This window comes from Scyliorhinus torazame, chromosome 12 (assembly GCF_047496885.1).
Source record: "Scyliorhinus torazame isolate Kashiwa2021f chromosome 12, sScyTor2.1, whole genome shotgun sequence".
Lineage (NCBI taxonomy): Eukaryota > Metazoa > Chordata > Chondrichthyes > Carcharhiniformes > Scyliorhinidae > Scyliorhinus > Scyliorhinus torazame.
In genome coordinates this window covers 203,529,187-203,548,579 of record NC_092718.1, presented here as the reverse complement: position 1 = coordinate 203,548,579, position 19,393 = coordinate 203,529,187, and the positions used below count along the sequence as shown (strand labels likewise).

Genomic DNA, 19,393 nt, shown 5'->3' with positions numbered 1-19,393 from the left:
GGGATAGAAACTTGAGGAAAAGTGAAATACTCAAGTGGTAGAGGTAAAGGAGATCTGATGGGAGATAATAAGGAGAGTGTACCTCAGATTTAAAAAGAAGTCCAGAAGGGTAGAAGAGAAATTAAAAGTTTTAAATGTTTTCACTGTAATAAACTAGGCCATGCAAAGTCACAGTGCTGGTGGTTGAAGAAAAGCACTGGGAAGGCTGATGTGGTAAAACAGGATAAGACAGTGGGGTTTGTTGAAGTGGTAAAGGAAAGCCCAAGTGAAGCGAAGGAGGTGCAAAAGATTGTACAGCCTGATCAAGAGGTGATTGATAAGAAGGTGCCAGATCTCTTTAAAGAATTTACTTGTGTGGGTAAAGTTTACTCATGTGTACCAGACGGAGCAGGTAAAGAAGTTACAATTTTAAGAGATACGGGAGCTAGTCAATCTTTAATGGTAAGAGATGAGGAGTTATGTAGTTTGGGAGGAATGTTGCCAGAAAAGGTGGTAATATGTGGAATTCGGGGTGAGAAGAGTAGTGTTCTATTATGTAAGGTAAGGTTGGAAAGCCCAGTGAAGAGTGGTGAAGTGGTAGTCGGAGTAATAGAGAAAAGTAATGGAGAAACTATCTTGTCCAGGAATACAGTTTATCTTGGGTAATGATATAGCTGGATCGCAGGTGGGAGTGATGCCTACTGTGGTTGATAAGCCAGTGGAAAATCAGACAACTGAAGTGTTGAAGGATGAATATCCTGGGATTTTTCCGGATTGTGTAGTAACAAGGTTGCAAAGTCACAGGCTAAGACAAGAGGAGAAATCAGAGAGTCAAGATAAAGTTGAAGTTCAATTATCAGAAACGATTTTTGATAAGATGGTTGGAAAAGGTGGAGGATTAGGCGGATATTTTTGTTCAGGAAAATTGGCGGAGTTACAACAGAAAGATATAGAAATAAAACGGATGTATCAGAAGGCATACACGGAAGAGGAATCTTAGTGTATACCGAAATGTTATTACCGTAAAAGTGATGTATTGATGAGAAAATGGAGACCTTTACATATGCAGGCGGATGAAAAGTGGACAGAAGTTCATCAAGTAGTATTGCCGGAAGGATTTAGAAAAAAGGTGTTGCGAGTAGCACATGAGGTACCAGTGGGAGGTCATTTGGGAGTAAGGAAAACTCAAGCTAAAATACAAAAACATTTTTATTGGCCTGGACTACATAAAGATGTAGTTAAATTTTGTCGATCATGTCACACATGTCAAGTGATAGGGAAACCTCAAGCAGTGATAAAACCAACACCCTTAATACCCATTCCAGCATTTGAGGAACCTTTTATAATTGATTGCGTAGGACCGCTTCCTAAAATAAAAAGTGGGAATCAATATCATTTGACTATAATGGATGTGTCTACTAAGTTTCCAGAGGCCATTCCAGTGGGCAATATTACAGCTAAGATTGTGGAGGAGTTACTGAAATTCTTTATTAGATATGGACTACCCACAGAAATATAATCAGATCAAGGATCAAATTTTATCTAAAGGTATTCAAAGAAATTATGGATAGCTTAGGAATAAATCAATTTAAATCAACTGCGTACCATCCAGAATCGCAAGGAGCGTTAGAAAGGTGGCATCAGACACTAAAGACAATGTTGAGGGCTTATTGTCAAGATTATCCAGAGGATTGTGATAAAGGAATTCCATTCGTACTGTTTGCAATTAGGGATGCACCTAATGAGTCAACCAAATTCAGTCCTTTTGAACTAATTTTTGGCCATGAGGTAAGAGGACCACTTAAATTGATTAAGGAAAAATTGGTGAGTGAGAAATCGGAAATTACATTCTTGGATTACGTGCCAAATTTTAGGGAACGATTAAATAGAGCAGGTGAATTGGCTAGACAGCATTTACAAATTGCACAGCATGTGATGAAACAGGTAGCAGACAAGAAATCCAAAGTTTGTAGTTTTGCCAGTGGAGATAAAGTTTTAGTATTGTTATCAGTGGTGGGTGAACCTTTAAAAGCAAGGTTTTGTGGACCTTATCAGATTGAAAGGAAATTAAATGAGGTGAATTATGTGGTAAGAACACAGGATAGAAGGAAAAGGTACTTTTAAAGGGAAGGAAAGCAAAAGGAGGCGGCTTTAATGATTCTAACTCTAAGTGACAAACCAAATCCAGATGACTTTGAATTTGACATCTGCGAATTAAATTGGAAAACGAGGATGTTCTTAAAAATTGGGATAAATTGTTGAGTTACCTTCCAGAGGAGAAATGGACTGACCTGAAAGAGTTATTGATATCACATGGGAAAGTTTGTGGAGATAAATTGGGAAGTACTAAAATAGCTATACATGATGTAGATGTGGGAAATGCTGTTCCAATTAAACAACATCCAAATAGACTTAACCCTTTAAAATTGGCACAGGTTAACAAAGAGATTGAAAGTATGCTTAAAACTGGCATAATTGAAATGGGTTGCAACCAATGGAGCTCACCCATAGTGATGGTACCAAAACCAGACGGTACCCAACGGTTGTGTGTGGTCTATATCAAGGTTAATGCAGTTACAAGAACGGACTCTTATCCTATCCCGCGTTTGGAGGATTGCATTGAGAAAGTGGGACAATCAGCTTTTATTTCCAAACTGGATTTACTTAAAGATTACTGGCAGGTACCTTTATCCGAAAGGGCGAAGGAGATTTGAGCTTTTGTGACTCCAGGTGGTATATACCAATTCAAAGTTATGCCATTTGAATTGGTATATACCATCTGGAGTCACGGCCACATTTCAACGGTTAACTAATAAAGTCGTTTCAGGATTACCCAATTGTGCAGTATACATTGACGATCTGGTAATTTTCAGCCAGACATGGACAGAACATTTAAAGCATCTGATGGAGTTATTCTATTGACTTCAGGAGGCAGGTTTGGTGGTAAACCTAGCCAAAAGTGAATTTGGAAAAGACCAAGTCACTTTCCTGGGCCATACAATCGGACAGGGTCGAATGGTCCCACGGGATGTGAAAACAAAAGTTATTGGGAAGTTTCCAATACCCTCGACACAAAGGGAAACAATGCGATTTCTTGGCATGAGTGGATTCTACCGGAAATTTGTGCCAAATTTTAGCAGTGTGGTTGCTCCACTGACGGACTTGCGAAAGAAGCATATACAAAACAATTCAAAGTGACTGTTGATGTGAGCAATGTGGGCATAGGTGCGGTGCTTCTACAAAACGACGACGAAGGACTATTGATTATTTTTCAAAGAAATTGAATTCTCACCAGAAGAAGTATTCAAAGATTGAGAAGGAGACTTTGAGCTTAGTCCTGGCTTTGCAACATTTTCAAATTTATGTGACCAGCAATCCATCATACACAATTATATATACAGATCATAATCCATTGACTTTTTTGGAGCGATTCCGGAATAACAATGCAAGACTGTTTGATGGAGTTTCATTTAGACCATAAGACCATAAGACATAGGAGAGGAAGTAAGGCCATTCAGCCCATCGAGTCCACTCCACCATTCAATCATGGCTGATTTTTAAAATATAATACATATGACAGGACGAGAAAATGTGATAGCCGATGCTTTGGCACGAATGTGATGAGACGTTGGTTCGGTGAAGGAAGAAGAACTAAAATGGACTATGTTATTATAAATATTTGCGTGTTTTGTTTTGTGAAAAAATAAACGTATATTCACTGCCAATATTTCTTAAAGGAAAGTGAAAAGGTGAAAAATGAAACCATCTTGAAGTTGAGGCTTTATTTTTTTTTCTTGTGGGGAGGTGTCATGTGGGAGTACCTTTAAAAACTGGGTGTTTATCAAATAGTTGTAGTGGATCTACCTTTCAGAAATGGGTGTTTAGCAAATAGCTGCAGTGATGTCAGAGTGTGAGTGGAGCTGGGCTGTCTGTCTTTCACTTTCGCTTTTGAGCAGGCAGCTACAGTGTTTTTTTTAGTTTCGTTTTGAGAGCTGGATAGCTGCAGGCAAAGCAAGCAGCTGTATAATGATCTCTCTCTACAAGCTACAGACTGCCTTCAGCTCATTTGAGGATTTCAAAGTAATCCCCGATTCTGTAGAGAATTTAAACCTGCTGTCCTTCTGTAAAAAAGGGTTTAACATATGGATGTTGTTAGGAAAGTTATGAAGGGTTACTTATAGAATATTGTATCTGTGGGGATTATTGGTGTTGACAGTTGTTAAGATGTTTATTGTGGGTTCATAAATTGTTAGCTGGATTCATAAATAAACATGGTTTTGCTTTAAAAGTACTTTAGTGCTCTGTTGCATCACACCTGTAGAGTGGGTCGTGTGCTCCCCATACCACAATCTATTAAAAGTTGTGGGTCAGGCGAACTCCATGATACACTTTGGGGTTTTCTAAACCCTGGCCCATAACACTAGTCCCTTCATAATTTTATGTGTTTATCAGATTCCCCCGCATTCTCCTAAATTCCAATGATTATAGTCCCCATCTGCTCAGTCTCTCCTCATAAGCTAATCCTCTCAACTCCGGAATCAAACTAGTCAATCTCCTCTGCACCCCCTCCGGTGCCAATACATCCATTCTCAAGTAAGGAGACGTATTCCAAGACTGTGACCCTTGTTCTAGACCCACCCAGGCAAGGCGAACAACATCCCTGCTTCCAATATGATAAAAGCAAATTACTGCGGATGCTGGAATCGGAAACAAAAGAGAAAATGCTGGAAAATCTCAGCAGGTCTGGCAGCATCTGCAGGGAGAGAAAGGAACTAACGTTTCGAGTCCGTTGACTCTTTGTTTGCCTTGCCTGGGTGGGTCTAGAACAAGGGTCACAGTCTTGGGATACGGGGTAGGCCATTTCGGACTGAGATGAGGAGAAATGTCTTCACTCTGACGGTGGTGAGCCTGTGGAATTCTCTACCACAGACGATTGCGGAGGCCAAGGGTGCGATTCAACGGAAAATCCTCAAAGTGTGATTTTGGGCACATTTGGCAGGGTGTTTCGCAACTGCTGCAATGCCGAAATGGAGACCGCTATTTAACTGCACATAGACATGTTTTTGGGCCTCAGGGAGTTCTCCCCGGTTGAGGTCGCACTTTGAAACTTTTCCAACACTGGGGAGCGGAGCTCACCAGCAGGACCGGCTCCTCACAGATCGGGGCGCCAATTTGAAAGGCTGTCCTGATCTCTATGTAAGGTTGAGAGTGCTCCACGGCCATCCTTTTCAGGATTTTCCCTCCGACCCTCACTCCACCCATTCACGGACATGGTCCCCCTCATGTCCTGACCCTTGGCCCTGCCAGGGGGCTTAGTTGGCACTGCCAGGGGGCTCGGCTGCTAGGGGGATTGCCAGGGCAAATCCCTGCAATCCCTGTTCCCGACAACCTGTGGTGGCTCCAATGGGCTCTAAGACTCCCCAAGTTGCCATCACACCTGGTCCATGCTTGTGGAAAACAGTACTGAGCAGCGCCGGGTTGAGGCCCCGTATGCGTGCCCTTTGACTCCCGAGCGGCGGGTGAATGTGATGTCGGAATATTTAAATGAACCTAAAAGCGTGATCCAGATTGCGTCAGGTGCAGTGGAGCGGGTGACCCGTGATCGGGCCGGCGCAAAGCACGATTTGGGCCTCTCCTAAATGATTTGGGATTCACCCATCGCGCCCAACTCCATGCCGGATGCACCCCAAGTCACTAAATATATTTAAGAAGTAAACAGACAGATTTTGTGGACTCTAAAGGTGTCAAGGGGTATGGGGAGAGCGTGGGAGTATGGTGCTGAGGTCGAAGATCAGCCATGATTCTATTGAATGACAGAGCAGGCCTGACCGGCCAAATGGCCTACTCCTATTTTCCACGTTTCTATCTAGTCGCTGGCTGAATGTTGGCACCCTTCCTGCCAGGGACAAGTACTTTTTTTTTTTAGAAAGTATTTTATTAAGGCATTTATAATTTTAACATTTTTAAACAAAGAGATTCAACACAGAGAAAAACCCCACAATTACAAACCCATCACCCCCCAAGCATAAACTCTAATGATCATGATCCATGTACCTACTCCATTCCACGGTTCTCCCTTCATTAGATTTACTGCCCTTATTCGTCACTTCCATGCCACCCCCCCCCATCCACCCACCTCTCCCCTGCTGACGGTCAATTGTCCTTGAAGAAGGCGATGAACGGCTGCCAGCTCCGAGCGGACCCCTGTAGTGAACCCCCTAAGGCAAACTTAATTTTCTCTAACCTAAGAAACCCTGCCATGTCGCTGACCAAAACACCTGGGGCAGGATTCTCCGACCCCCCACCCCCCGCCCCCCCGCCGTATTCGGCCGCACCTTTTTTTGGGCGGAGGCAGGATTCCCGCCATGCCGGTCGGGGTCCGTTGGCAGTGGCCCCCCCCCCGGCGATTCTCTGGGTCCCGGTGGGCCGAGCGGCCGTCCATTTTTGGCCAGTCCCGCTGGCGTGAATCACTCAACTCCCGCACCGGTGGGACCAGGCAGGTAAGTCGGTGGGGGTGGTCCTCGGGAGGGCGCGGGGGGGATCCGATCTCGGGAGGGGGGGCCGCCACGGTGGCCTGGCCCGTGATCAGGGCCCACTGATTTGTGGGCGGGCTTGTTCCGTTGGGGCACTTGTTTCTTCCCCACCGGCCCCTGTAGGGCTGCACCATGGCCGGCGCAGAGAAGAGAACCACCCGCGCATGCAGCAAAATACGCTGGCCGGCCTGCGCATGCGCGGAATCACGCCGGCCGTTTCGTGCATGCGTGAGATCATGCCGGCCCTTCGCCACATGCTTTAACTCGCGCCGTCCCTTCGGTGCTGGCTGGAGTGGCGCCAACCCCTCCGGCATCCACCTAGCCCCCGAAAGTGCGGAGAATTCCGCACTTTTGGGGGCTGGTGACGCCGGAGTGGTTGGTGCCGGTTTTCCCGCTGGCGTGGGGACTTAGTCCCCAGAAGGGAGAATCCCAGCCCCGACTTTGGAGGTTCCGAGTCCCTCCATCCCAACAGAATCCGTCTCTGGGCAACCAGGGAGGTAAAGGCCAAAACGTCGGCCTCTTTCTCTCTCTCTCTCTCTCTCTCTCTTCCCCCCCCCCCCCCCCCCCCCCACCCCCCCCCCCACCCCCCTCGGGCTCCCGGATCTTCCGACACTCCAAATATTGCCTCTGAACTCGGAGCCACGCTCCCTTTCAGGACCTCTGACATGACATCCGAATGCCAGGGACAGGTACTGCCAGAATCTGAGACTTTACCACACAATGCATTTAAATGGGCAAATTTGCTTTTAACTGGTGCCAATTCATATATATGTGTCTGTGTGTTTTTCTTTTCCAGGATGATTATATCCCCTATCCCAGTATTGATGAGGTAAGTCTACTGTAATTCCAGAAGTTTATATCTATAGTGTATTGAAAAACGCATTGTGCATTTTGTACACTTGAGGCTACTACCCATGCGTAAACAAAGAGGGAGTCTGCTAGGAAGAGTATAATGAATTTAAAAAAGGATCCAAGTTTATGAGCCCATGCAATTTTAATTTGAAATATCTCTGATTGAATGAATCACTGTTTCTGTCCCAAGAACGTCACAATATCCAGAGGGGCTTGCTTTTAGAAAAATGGGCCAGCTCCAGTCAGATAACGGTGGCGTTCTTCCAACACAAGTTGGCACTTCTAGGGTGGCAAAGGGGTCAGTGGTCTGCCACGTCCCCGGCCACCCGGGGGTCACTATGGCCTCCGAGCCCCCCGGTGTGGTCATCGCGGTCCCCATTTGTGGGGACCGGTAGTGTTTCCTGCCAGTGGATGGGAACATTGCGCATTCCTGGAAGATTCGGCGTGAAGCCGATTTTGAATATTAAAATCCATTTAAATGTATGACAATCGCTGGGCATGAGCCTGATTACGCCTGGCAGGAGGACCCGGGAACATCGCAAACTGTTTGGCACCCGGCGAAACTCCCGTTTCCGGCCTCTCACGGAATTGTCCCGACATAGCGGGATGTGTGCCGGGCGTAATACGGTCGGAAAATCACCCCCAATATTCTTTTGGTCACTAATGTCTTTCTGTGGTCTTCGGATAGTTTTGAGCAAGTCGCCAGTGTTGCATTTTACTGTAAACTGAACAATTAAAACCCAGTTTTCCACGTTTCTGCCAGATTTGTCTCTTCTGCGATTGCAAGGTGCCCACTGCAATATCGAAATGAGATCCATTTGAACGATCCCTGTGACTGCCAAACCACAAGGGCCCCGGGGAAGTGCTCTCACTCAGCATAGATGAGGTCCACTTCCTGGACAGATCGCCCCAAGCTTTCATAGGCAATTTAGACAAAGATGTGCCCACTACAGGGGAAACCTGAGGTGTGCATACCTGAAAAGAATGTTCTCTTAACATATAAATTGCACGACGCGGATCACCCACCCGATGTGGAACTCAACAATTTTAATTCCATAAAAATCGTGTGGGTTCTACAATGGGCAGAGAATCCATTCCAGCAGATTAGCGCCCAGGCAGTCAAATCGAAACACATGTCCCCGAAGCTTCTTTGTGTAAAAAATACTTTCAGAGGTGAAAAAAAATTGCTTGAGTTTCTGTGGCTCCATAGTTTATTGGCGGGATCCGAATATTTCCCCGCGGATTAACAAATGGGATTAATTGTGTTACCCAGGTAATAGAGAAAGCAGGGCCGTATCAGTCCATTATCCTCCCCCAGTTTGGAGGGTACTGGATTGAAGGAATGGAGACCGTCACCACGCCGACATCATCTGAGAGCAGTTTCTGCGAGGAGGACGTGGTGGAGAGCCTGAGTCCCAGTACGTTCGGTTACAAACTGGAATGCAACAGCACAGCCAGGGCCTACAGGAAGCACTTTCTCAACAAGGTCAGTGGCCCAGGAAGTGATTGGTGTGCCACACAACTTGCCCACTGTTAACACTGAAATTGTCACTAGCAAGCAAGCAGTGTCAGTCATGTGGGGGTCGATCAAAACATTTAAGCAAGACAGCATCAGCTACACTCTAACACTGATACAAGCATGCCCTGCACTCCAAGCCAATACTGGACTCCACTCCCTCACCTTCTGTGAGAAATGTCAGGGGAGATCTAAAAGAAATGCTTATTCTAAAACATGTCAAAGAACCAGGGAGGAAAGGAGGAGCTAGGCAGTTTAGCAATACAGGATCAGCCCAGTTAGAGACATACAGGTACCTACAGAGAGAGCTGCACTGACTTGCAACGTCATTGTGCGACCTCAAGTTATCTGGAGATTGCCGTTCCGGGCAGATGACTTTTCCACAGCAAATCTGTGAGTCAAAAGATATTTATCTTAAGGTTAAAGTGAAGTGCGCTCTTTTTATGTAATATCAGATTGAGGAGGATATCTCTTTGATTCGGAACGCCTTTGACACAATATGAACAATGCTTTTCATTCCTTTAGGAACATCTGAATTTTTACACCTCATGCAGTGTTCTTGGAAACTTGGTGGTTTCAGTCAAGTATGAAGATACTGATGGGCAAGAATATTTGAGGATTATACTCAGGTAACTGAAGCAAGCTCTGCTGTATAATACGTAAAAGCCACGTGGCCAAAGTGGCACCTTCCTGAGTTCACTAGCTGATCTCCCTTGCTGTTGTTCACAGGAAGCAAACTAATGCACTGTTTTATACTTGATATGGAGATGCCGGCGTTGGACTGGGGTGGGCACAGTAAGAAGTCTTACAACACCAGGTTAAAGTCCAACAGGTTTATTTGGAAACACTCCTTCTGAAGAAGGAGCTGTGCTCCGAAAGCTAGTGATTCCAAATAAACCTGTTGGACTTTAACCTGGTGTTGTAAGACTTCGTACTGTTTTATACTGACTACACCTGGGGCAATGCTACTAATCGGCAGGATTTTCCAGTCCCGCCTGCCCAAAGACTAGAAATTCCCTCCCGAGGTGAACGGGCCTTTGAAATAGTCTGCCAAATATAATAATAATAATCTTTATTGTCACAAATAGGCTTACATTTGACACTGCAATGAAGTTACTGTGAAAAGCCCCAAGTCGCCACACTCCGGCGCTTGTTTGGGTACACAGAGGGGGAATTCAGAATGTCCAATTCACCTAACAAGCACGTCTTTCGCGACTTGTGGGAGGAAACCGGAGCACCCGGAGGAAACCCACGCAGACACGGGGAGAACGTGCAGACTCCGTACAGACAGTGACCCAAACCGAGAATCGAACCTGGGACCCTGGCGTTGTGAAGCAACAGTGCTAACCAGTGTGCTACCATGATATTCCGTTCTGCCCGCAATGAACCCCCCCGGTGGGTGAGACCAGAAAATGTACCCGTGTCAGCCGCAGTTCACTTGGTAGCAGCTGTGCCACGGAACAAGGAGTTTGTGGGTTTGAGTCCTATTCCACGAGCCAACCACACAAAGAGACGTTGAATCAAGGCCCCATCTGTCCTCTCGGGTGGGCATGAAAGACTCCTTGGCACTATTTTGAAGAAGAGAAGGGGGTTATTCTGGGTTTCCGGGTCAATGTTTATCCCTCAATCGATGTCATGAAAAAATTAGGTCATATTGCTGTTTGTAGGAGCTTGCTGCGTGCAAATTGGCTGCCGTACATTCCCACATTACAGCAGTGTCTACAATTCAGAAGTACTTCGTTGGCAGTAATCCATTTTGGAACATCCTGCGGTCATGTTAGACGCTATATAAATGCAACTCGTTTCTCTGATGTTCTATATTAGTAAGCAGCCATATTTTTGTAGCTTTTTCATTTGAGACCACACATTCTAATTTGTAAAAAGGCCTTCCCATTGTTGATTAGAGATTTATTATCGTAGGAATTGGAGATCGGGGTTATTTGTAGAGCTGCAATATCAGGGCGGAAGGAGCCAGCATGAAATGACTGTCTTCCTTTCCCCTTTCTCTTTGTTTTTAACAATTTGAATGTGTACATTTTGAAGTAAATTATTTATATAAAAAACATTGTAGTACAGCATGTACTGCCTGTACCTGTAATTCCAGCTCCCACGTCCACTTTGCCCACCTCACATTGATCGCACCACCGTTGTTACAGACAAATGGAACTGCTGGCTCACTGCAGGATTTCTAAAGTCTAAAGTAATCTGTAAACTGGAGTCTGTGACCCTTCCTACATTCGCACGACTGGCCAATCATTCAGCTCCGCAGCCCGCCAAATTCAGCAGGCCTGTCAATGCAATGGGAAGCACCCCATTGTCAAGAAAATCGATTATTTCTTTTAGCACGCCACAGGGAGTGCCGGTACTTTGAGTTTCAGCAAAGAAAATTCTGCAGCTGGGCACCTTTTGGCTCAACATGCCATTGCAAAATGGTTATTTTAACCCAGGTGAATGGTAACCTTAGTGAGAATGAAGAGTCCTGCATTATTACTGAGATATGCAATGTTGTGAGACCTAACACCCTGTGGGCTGCTATACGTAATGTCACGTGTAGCCTAGTTCCCGACCTGACCTACCAGACTTTATATTTAAAAAGTGGTGCAAATGGTGATTTCCGAGCAAATCACCGACCCCGGAAGGACCCGAGTATCACAGAAATGTTATGTAACGGGTTTGAATTCCGTCCTCAACCATCCCAAAGCGCGTCAGATGGGAAACAGGCCTGAGTCCTACAGTAAATGACTTGGTCATTAACCATTCATCCCACATTGGTTCCCCACACAATGGGCTAATAATCAGGGGCTGGTTTAGCACAGGGCTAAATCGCTGGCTTTGAAAGCAGACCAAGGCAGGCCAGCAGCACGGTTCAATTCCCGTACCAGCCTCCCCAAACAGGCGCCGGAATGTGGCGACTAGGGGCTTTTCACAGTAACTTCATGTGAAGCCTACTTGTGACAATAAGCGATTTTCATTTCATTCATTTTCAGACACTTAACTCACCATGTATTGAAGAAGCTGCATGTTTCCAATTTTAACTACAAGCAACTTTTATTGAGGCTTTTTTGTTTTTGTTTTCATAGGTCCAGATCCAAAACGATACATGAGCGACTCCCCCTTGCCGGAGTACCACGGCTTCCCAGTATTCCACTGATAGCAAAGGTAAACCGCTTAATACCATATCATTCCTATTTTCTTTCCTCAATGCTTATTCATAGCGCCTTACACGTCCCTCAGACTAAACTAAAAGTAAAGATGCCATAGTTCCAGATGACCCTTTGAGGGGGTGTGTGTGGGGGGGGGGGGCAGACTGGTGGTGATTTAACCTGAGGATCAGGCGAGAGGCAAGGCTGAGAAGGAGGGGCCTTCGTGAATAACCTCAGCCGGTACGGGAATTGAACCCGCACTGCTGGTCTCGCTCCGCATCACGAACCAGCTGTCCAGCCAAGTGACCTAAACCAATACAGATTGAACCTACCTCTCAGGCAGCACAGTCCAGATCACTCATTGTGTGAAGAAGTTTCTCCCCGTGTCTCCATTGCTCCTTTTGCAAATTACTTGAAATCTGTGCCCTCTTGTGCTCCATGATGTGGAGATGCCGGCGTTGGACTGGGGTGAGCTCAGTAAGAAGTCTTACAACACCAGGTTAAAGTCCAACAGGTTTGTTTCAAATCACTAGCTTTCGGAGCACAGCTCCTCCCTCAGGTGAATGAAGAGGTGGGTTCGAGAAACATGCAAGACGATACTTTGAATGCGAGTCTTTGCAGGTAATTAAGTCTTAATTACCTGCAAAGACTCTCATTCAAAGTATCGCCTTGCATCATTGACTTAGTCTATATATATGTTTCTGGAACCCACCTCTTCATTCACCTGAGGAAGGAGCAGTGCTCCGAAAGCCAGTGATTTGAAACAAACCTGTTGGACTTTAACCTGGTGTTGTAAGACTTCTTACTGTGCTCTTGTTCTCCATCCTTCAATCAGTGGGAACAGTTTTTCCCCAATCTGTCCCTATATCTGCCCTTGTTCCTATTTCCCGATCCGTATCGACCCTGTCCAGACTGCTCATGGCCCTAAAATCTCCTCTTAACCTTCTCTTTTCCGAGGCAAACTGTCCCAATTTCTCCAATCTATCGATGTAATTGAAATCCCTCATCCCTGGAACCATTCTTGTCAATCTTTTCTGCACTCCCCCTATTGCCTTCACATCTTTCCTGCAGTGCGGCATCCGGAACTGGGCACAGAACTCCAGTTGATGCTGAACCAGTGTTTTATAGAAGTTTAACGTACGTCGGAGAGGAAGGAATACCGGGATATGCTGCTAGTTAGATGATGTAAGGCGGAGGAGACTCGAGTGGGGCATAAACTCTGCCAGCCGGTTGCGTCGAGTGGCTTGTTTCTCTGTTGTTAATTTGATGCAGTTCTACATAATGTACTCTCTCCGTTAGTCCGGCAGGGTCTCTGTGGGGAATAAGAATGGTAACAGCTGGGGAGGCCAATTTTATTTTACATTACTGCTGGGGAGCTGATGATCAACTCTGTGAGTTTTAGTTCAATTTAGCAAAACAAAATGGGCACCGTAACAGGACTCCCACAAAACTGGTTCACAACTCCTCACATGAGGATTATTACACATTTGATTTATGACCGGAGCCCACTTTTTAAGCAGCTTGTTCGTTTTTATTTTTAACAGATTTCCTATATACTCTATTGGGGACTGTGCAGTAACGTTTTGAGTCGATGCCAGTTGATCAAATAACTAACACAGTTCTTGATGGTATCTCTCAAAGCAAGATAACTAAAAAGAACTGCGGAAAAGATGTAGGAATCTTTCATCCAATAGTACTTAGAAACGAATGTGCACCACAGACAACCCCTATATTACATTATCATTATTATTACATTATCATGGGGCAGCACGGTGGTGCAGTGGTTAGCGCTGCAGCCTCACGGCGCCGAGAACCCGGGTTCAATCCCGGCCCTGGGTCATTGTCCGTGTGGAGTTTACACATTCTCCCCGTGACTGGGTGGGTTTCGCCCCCACATCCCAAAGATGTGCAGGGTAGGAGGATTGGCCACGCTAAATTGCCCCTTAATTGGAAAACGTTTTTAAAAATGAAAACAAAAATCATTACATTATCACTGAATATTACACGAGTAGAGTTGACCAGGAAGAACTGTTAGATTTGGTTTATTTAGACTTTCCGAAGGCTTTCGACAAGGTCTCACAAAGCAGATTATTATGTAAAGTTAAAGCGCATGGGATTGCAGGTAGTGCCTTGAGATGCATAGAAAGCTGGTTAGCAGCCAGGAAGTAAAAAGTTGGAATAAATGGGTCCTTTTCCGAGTGACTCGTGGGGTACCGCAGGGATCTATGCTAGGAGCACAACTGTTCACATTATATATTGATTTGGACGAGGGAACCAAATGTATTATCTCTACATTTGCACATTATATAATGTTGTGTGGAAGGGTGAGCTGTCAGGAGGATGCAGAGAAGCTTCAGCGGGATTTGGACAGGCTGAGTGAGTGGGCGTATGCATGGCAGATTCAGTATAATGTGGATAAATGTGAGGTTATCCGCTTCGGTAGCAGAAATAGGAAAGCAGATTATTATTTGAATGGGTGTAAATTGAGGAGGATACTCAGGGAGACCTCCGTGTCCTTGTGCATTAGTCGCTGAAAGTAAGCGCGCAGATACAGCAAGCTGTAAAGAAGGCAAATGTTATGTTGGCCGTCGCAGCTAGAGGGCTTGACTATAGGAATAGGGATGTTTTGCTGCAATTGCATAGGGCATTGATGAGACCACACCTGGAGTATTGTGTGCAGTTTTGGTGTCCTTATCTGAGGAAGGGTGTTTTTGCTGTGGAGGGGGTGCAGCAAAAGTTTGGCAGGCTGATTCCTCAGATGGCTGGGCTGTCGTGTGAGGAGAGACTAAGTTGGTTTGGATTATATTCATTGGAGTTCAGAAGAGTGAGGGGGGATCTCATAGAAACTTATAAAATTCTAACAAGATTAGACAGGGTAGATTCAGAAAGAATGTTCCCGATGGTGTGCGAGTCCAGAACTAGGGGTCATAGTTTGAAGACAAGGGGTAAACCTTTTAGGACTGAAGTGAGGAGAAATCTTTTTACCCAGAGAGTGGTGAATCTGTGGAATTCACTACCACAGAAAGTAGTCAAGGTCAAATTTCAAGAAGGAATTAGATATGGCTCTTGGGGCTAAAGGAATCAAGGAGGGGGGGGGGGGGGGTGGAGACAGGATCAGGGAATTGAATTTGATGATCAGCCATGATCAAAATTAATGGCAACGTAGGCTTGAAGGGCCGAATGGCCTCCTCCTGCTTCTGTCTTCAATGGAAGAACAACAAATTCTGACATGGTGGAAGGCACAGTGTTGTACAACAATGGTAACTGTGTGTCCAGTGAAAAGCAGCAGAGCATTTACATGTCCTAATGGATCATTGTCTCTCTTTTTCCCTCAGCTTCTCTGTGATGACCTGACCTGTGTGAAATTCTCCCCTGTTCTTTACCCAAAGGTAATTATTCAGTAACGTCATGCTGTCACTCGGCCATGTTCAAATTGTCTTCTGAGTTTTCTTCTTCAGTGGGAGAAGCAGATAATAATCTCCATATGACATATATACACTGGATGTGATAGTCAGGGCCAAATGTAGTCTTCAGGTGAAGCTTGGCTAGAGAATGGGAGATAATTGGATTAAGGTGTACAAAAATAATCCACTTGCCGTTTTAAAGTCACGCGTTCTGTACTTATTTTTATATCTTCATTATAAATTCTTCAATCCACCTCTTCAAACCAGGGGCTGGTTTAGCACAGTGGGCTAAATCGCTGGCTTGTAATACAGAACAATGCCAGCAGCGCGGGTTCAATTCCCATACCGGCCTCCCCGGACAGGCGCTGGAATGTGGCGACTAGGGGCTTTTCACAGTAACTCCATTGAAGCCTACTCGTGACAATAAGCTGTTATCATTATGGAAACTGTCTATATCAGTGGTGAACAACCTGCAGCCTGGGGGGGGGCCCGCATTAGGCCTAACTGGGTTCTGAGTGCGGCCCATGAGGCATTTTGTTGACCGTTGCCCATGCGCAGGGCTGCCACACTCCGCTGATTTCCGTCCACGTAGTTTATTTCCGGCGGTATGACTGAATTGATACATACGTAAAGCAATGGTGAGGGAAGTGAGGAGCATGTGGATTGCTCACAACATCGACCGTGAGAGCCGAGCGCTCTCCCTGCGTCAAAGTGTAAATACTTCTGGCGTTTTTACCGTTTGAAGTTGATGGTAGTTCTAGAATGTATAAATGATTCAGCATTATCTACAACTTGTTATGAAATATTGGGTGTGTATTAAATGTATTTAATCTTATTCATGGGGCCATGGTTAACGGGCAGGTTTGATTTCAATCCTGTGGCCCACTGAGATGAAGGAGGGCCACTCATGCGGCCCACTCACCAGCTTAGATTGCCCATCGCTGATCTGTATATCACTGGGCCTGAATTCTCCCGCTCCCCCAGCCGCGTGTTACGCGGCGGCGTGCTGATCGCTGGCGGTGGGATTCTCTCTTCCCGCCTCTTGTCAATGGGATTTCCCCTTGAAGCCCACCCAGCACCGTCGGGATACCCACGGGCTGGGGTGCGCTGTCGGCGGGGACAGATAATCCCGACAGCTGGAGAATGCCAGTCAGTGACTTCTTCGTGATGTAATTACACCATCCAACCAGCCATGGTGCTGCAGGGCCCCTGTCATGTTTACTTGGTTACTGAGGCTGCTTGTAGCTGGAATGTGGGAATAGGAATTTAGAATGGAGAAGTCTTTTTTAAAAATATGATTATTAGAGTTTTTCCATAATTATCAACACAAACAACAGCAAAAGAGTGCAACAAATGACAAGCAAATCTAAAAGTAAAAAAAAACCCACATAATTAACTTAAATACTATAACTAAACCCCACGAACAGCTGACAGTGACTAACCCCTTAAAAAAGGAAACAAATGGTTGCCATCTTGGGTAGAGCCTCTCCACCCTCCCCCGGGTGGTGAATTTGACTTTCTCCGAGTGTAGGAATGACATTAAATCACCCAACCAAGCAGAGGCACTGGGCGGAGTGGGAGACCTCCAACCAAGAAATATTCGCCTCCGGACTATCAGCGCGGCAAAGGCGAAAACATCCTCCTCTACCCCAGACTGAATCACTGGCTAAGTCCAACATCCCAAATATGGCCACCCGGAGTATCTCCAACATGGAGACCCAGAAACCTACAAGTTTGAGGCAGAACCAGTACATATGCATGTGGTCAGCAAGGCCAAGAGAACAGTGATCACACCAACCCTCAAAGTTTGGGAAAAACCCATTTATCCTTACTCTAGTCAAGTGGAGAGCTGGATTCTCATTTCAGACACATGCACACACGCAGGCTTACACCCAAAAGAAGCACATACACATGGACACGGACACACTCAGGTGCACACACACACATCTCTCTTTCACACACACGCACACACACTCTCCTTTCTCACACATTCACACACTCTTCTCTCTCACACACACACATTCACCTCTCACACACAAACACTTGCCTGTCTCTCTCACACATGCACACACACATATTCTCCTCTCACACACACACACTCATCTCTCTCACACATGCACGCACTCTTCTCTCACATACACATTCACCTCTCACACACACACACACTCACCTCTCTCTCACACACACATATTCACCTCTCTCGCACACAAACACACTCACCTCTCTCTCACGCACACACATTCACCTGTCTCACACACAAACACACTCACCTCTCTCACACACACACATTCACCTCTCTTGCACACAAACACACTCACCTCTCACACACACACACATTCACCTGTCTCACACACAAACACACTCACCTCTCTCTCACACACACACATTCACCTGTCTCACACACAAACACACTCACCTCTCTCACACACAAACACACTCACCTCTCTCACACACACACACATTCACCTCTCTCGCACATAAACACACTCACCTCTCTCACACACACACATTCACCTCTCTCGCACATAAACACACTCACCTCTCTCACACACACACACACATTCACCTGTCTCACACACAAACACACTCACCTCTCTCTCACACACACACATTCACCTCTCTCGCACACAAACACACTCACCTCTCTCTCACACACACATTCACCTCTCTCGCACATAAACACACTCACCTCTCTCACACACACACACACATTCACCTCTCTCGCACACAAACACACTCACCTCTCTCTCACACACACACATTCACCTCTCTCGCACACAAACACACTCACCTCTCTCTCACACACACACACACATTCACCTCTCTCGCACACAAACACACTCACCTCTCTCTCACACACACATTCACCTCTCTCGCACACAAACGCACTCACCTCTCTCTCACACACACATTCACCTCTCTCACACACAAACACACTCACCTCTCTCTCACACACACACATTCACCTCTCTCGCACACAAACACACTCACCTCTCTCTCACACACACACACACATTCACCTCTCTCGCACACAAACACACTCACCTCTCTCTCTCACACACACACACACATATTCATCTGTCTCACACACAAACACATTCACTTCTCTCTCACACCCATGCACATCCATACTTCTCTCTCTGTTCCTCCAAGTCGGTCTCCCCTGCCCCCGGCCTTGGACCCTCCTCTCCCGCCCCGTAAATGGGACATACCTTGCTCCACCATCCGGTCGCCTTCACGCCCAACCTTGCCAGTGAGTTTAAATTGACTTTGCTGGTATTTCCAGCTCACCCGATCAGAGGCTGGCTTCTCGGCGCTTTGGCTGCTGATTATCAGAAGCCAACGCAGTGTGCAATCCGCCTCCGATTGGACGAGATGGAAGGGCAGCTTTTTTTAAAAGATCAAAACTATTGGACATACCGCGGAACCCTTGGATGATTCCCACGGAACCCAGCTTGGAAAACCCTGCCTTAGATATTGGCGGTGTGTTCAATGAATCCTCATTAAGAACAATGCTCCGAACTAAATGGGCAGAGAGTTGTGTATAATTAGACAAAATGGGGAAAAGTGCCAATGAGACTATTGGATTCATATCTGATTAACATCGCATCCCCCCTGTGAGAGATGTTTTTAATGTTGTACCTGTTTCAATTATTTGGTGGCTCGGTAAGTTGCCAAAGCAACAGCACCTGAGAATTTTCTGCTTGATTTTCTGACCAACCTCTGCCAACTCAAAACGGGCACTAGCTTTTAAAACCGTATTAAGGTTTCCTCTAGCTGTCCTTTAATCCGTACCACACAGCTGTGATGGTGCCACTGTGCCCTTTCTGAGTCAGATACTAATGTGTGCTCAGGAATGTCGAATTAGAGAGTGATTTGTGATGGGCAATTAGGAACCATCGATGCTGCCCAGACCAAACAGTGTCACATGGTCACAGAGAGAAACAGGTGGCTTTTATCGCTTCA

The 19,393-nt window shown here is 45.9% G+C and overlaps 1 protein-coding gene across 9 annotated transcripts in view; it reads left to right on the top strand.

Moving 5' to 3' along the window:
• LOC140386893 (rap1 GTPase-activating protein 2-like) overlaps window positions 1–19,393 on the top strand; it is a 618,530-nt gene that overhangs the window by 537,079 nt on the left and 62,058 nt on the right. For all 9 annotated transcript variants that reach the window (XM_072469730.1, XM_072469729.1, XM_072469728.1 and 6 more), the window contains 5 exons: window positions 7,309–7,341; window positions 8,638–8,850; window positions 9,406–9,509; window positions 11,961–12,039; window positions 15,359–15,412. In XM_072469730.1, coding sequence (XP_072325831.1) covers window positions 7,309–7,341; window positions 8,638–8,850; window positions 9,406–9,509; window positions 11,961–12,039; window positions 15,359–15,412 — 483 coding nt within the window. The remainder of the gene's footprint in view (window positions 1–7,308; window positions 7,342–8,637; window positions 8,851–9,405; window positions 9,510–11,960; window positions 12,040–15,358; window positions 15,413–19,393) is intronic.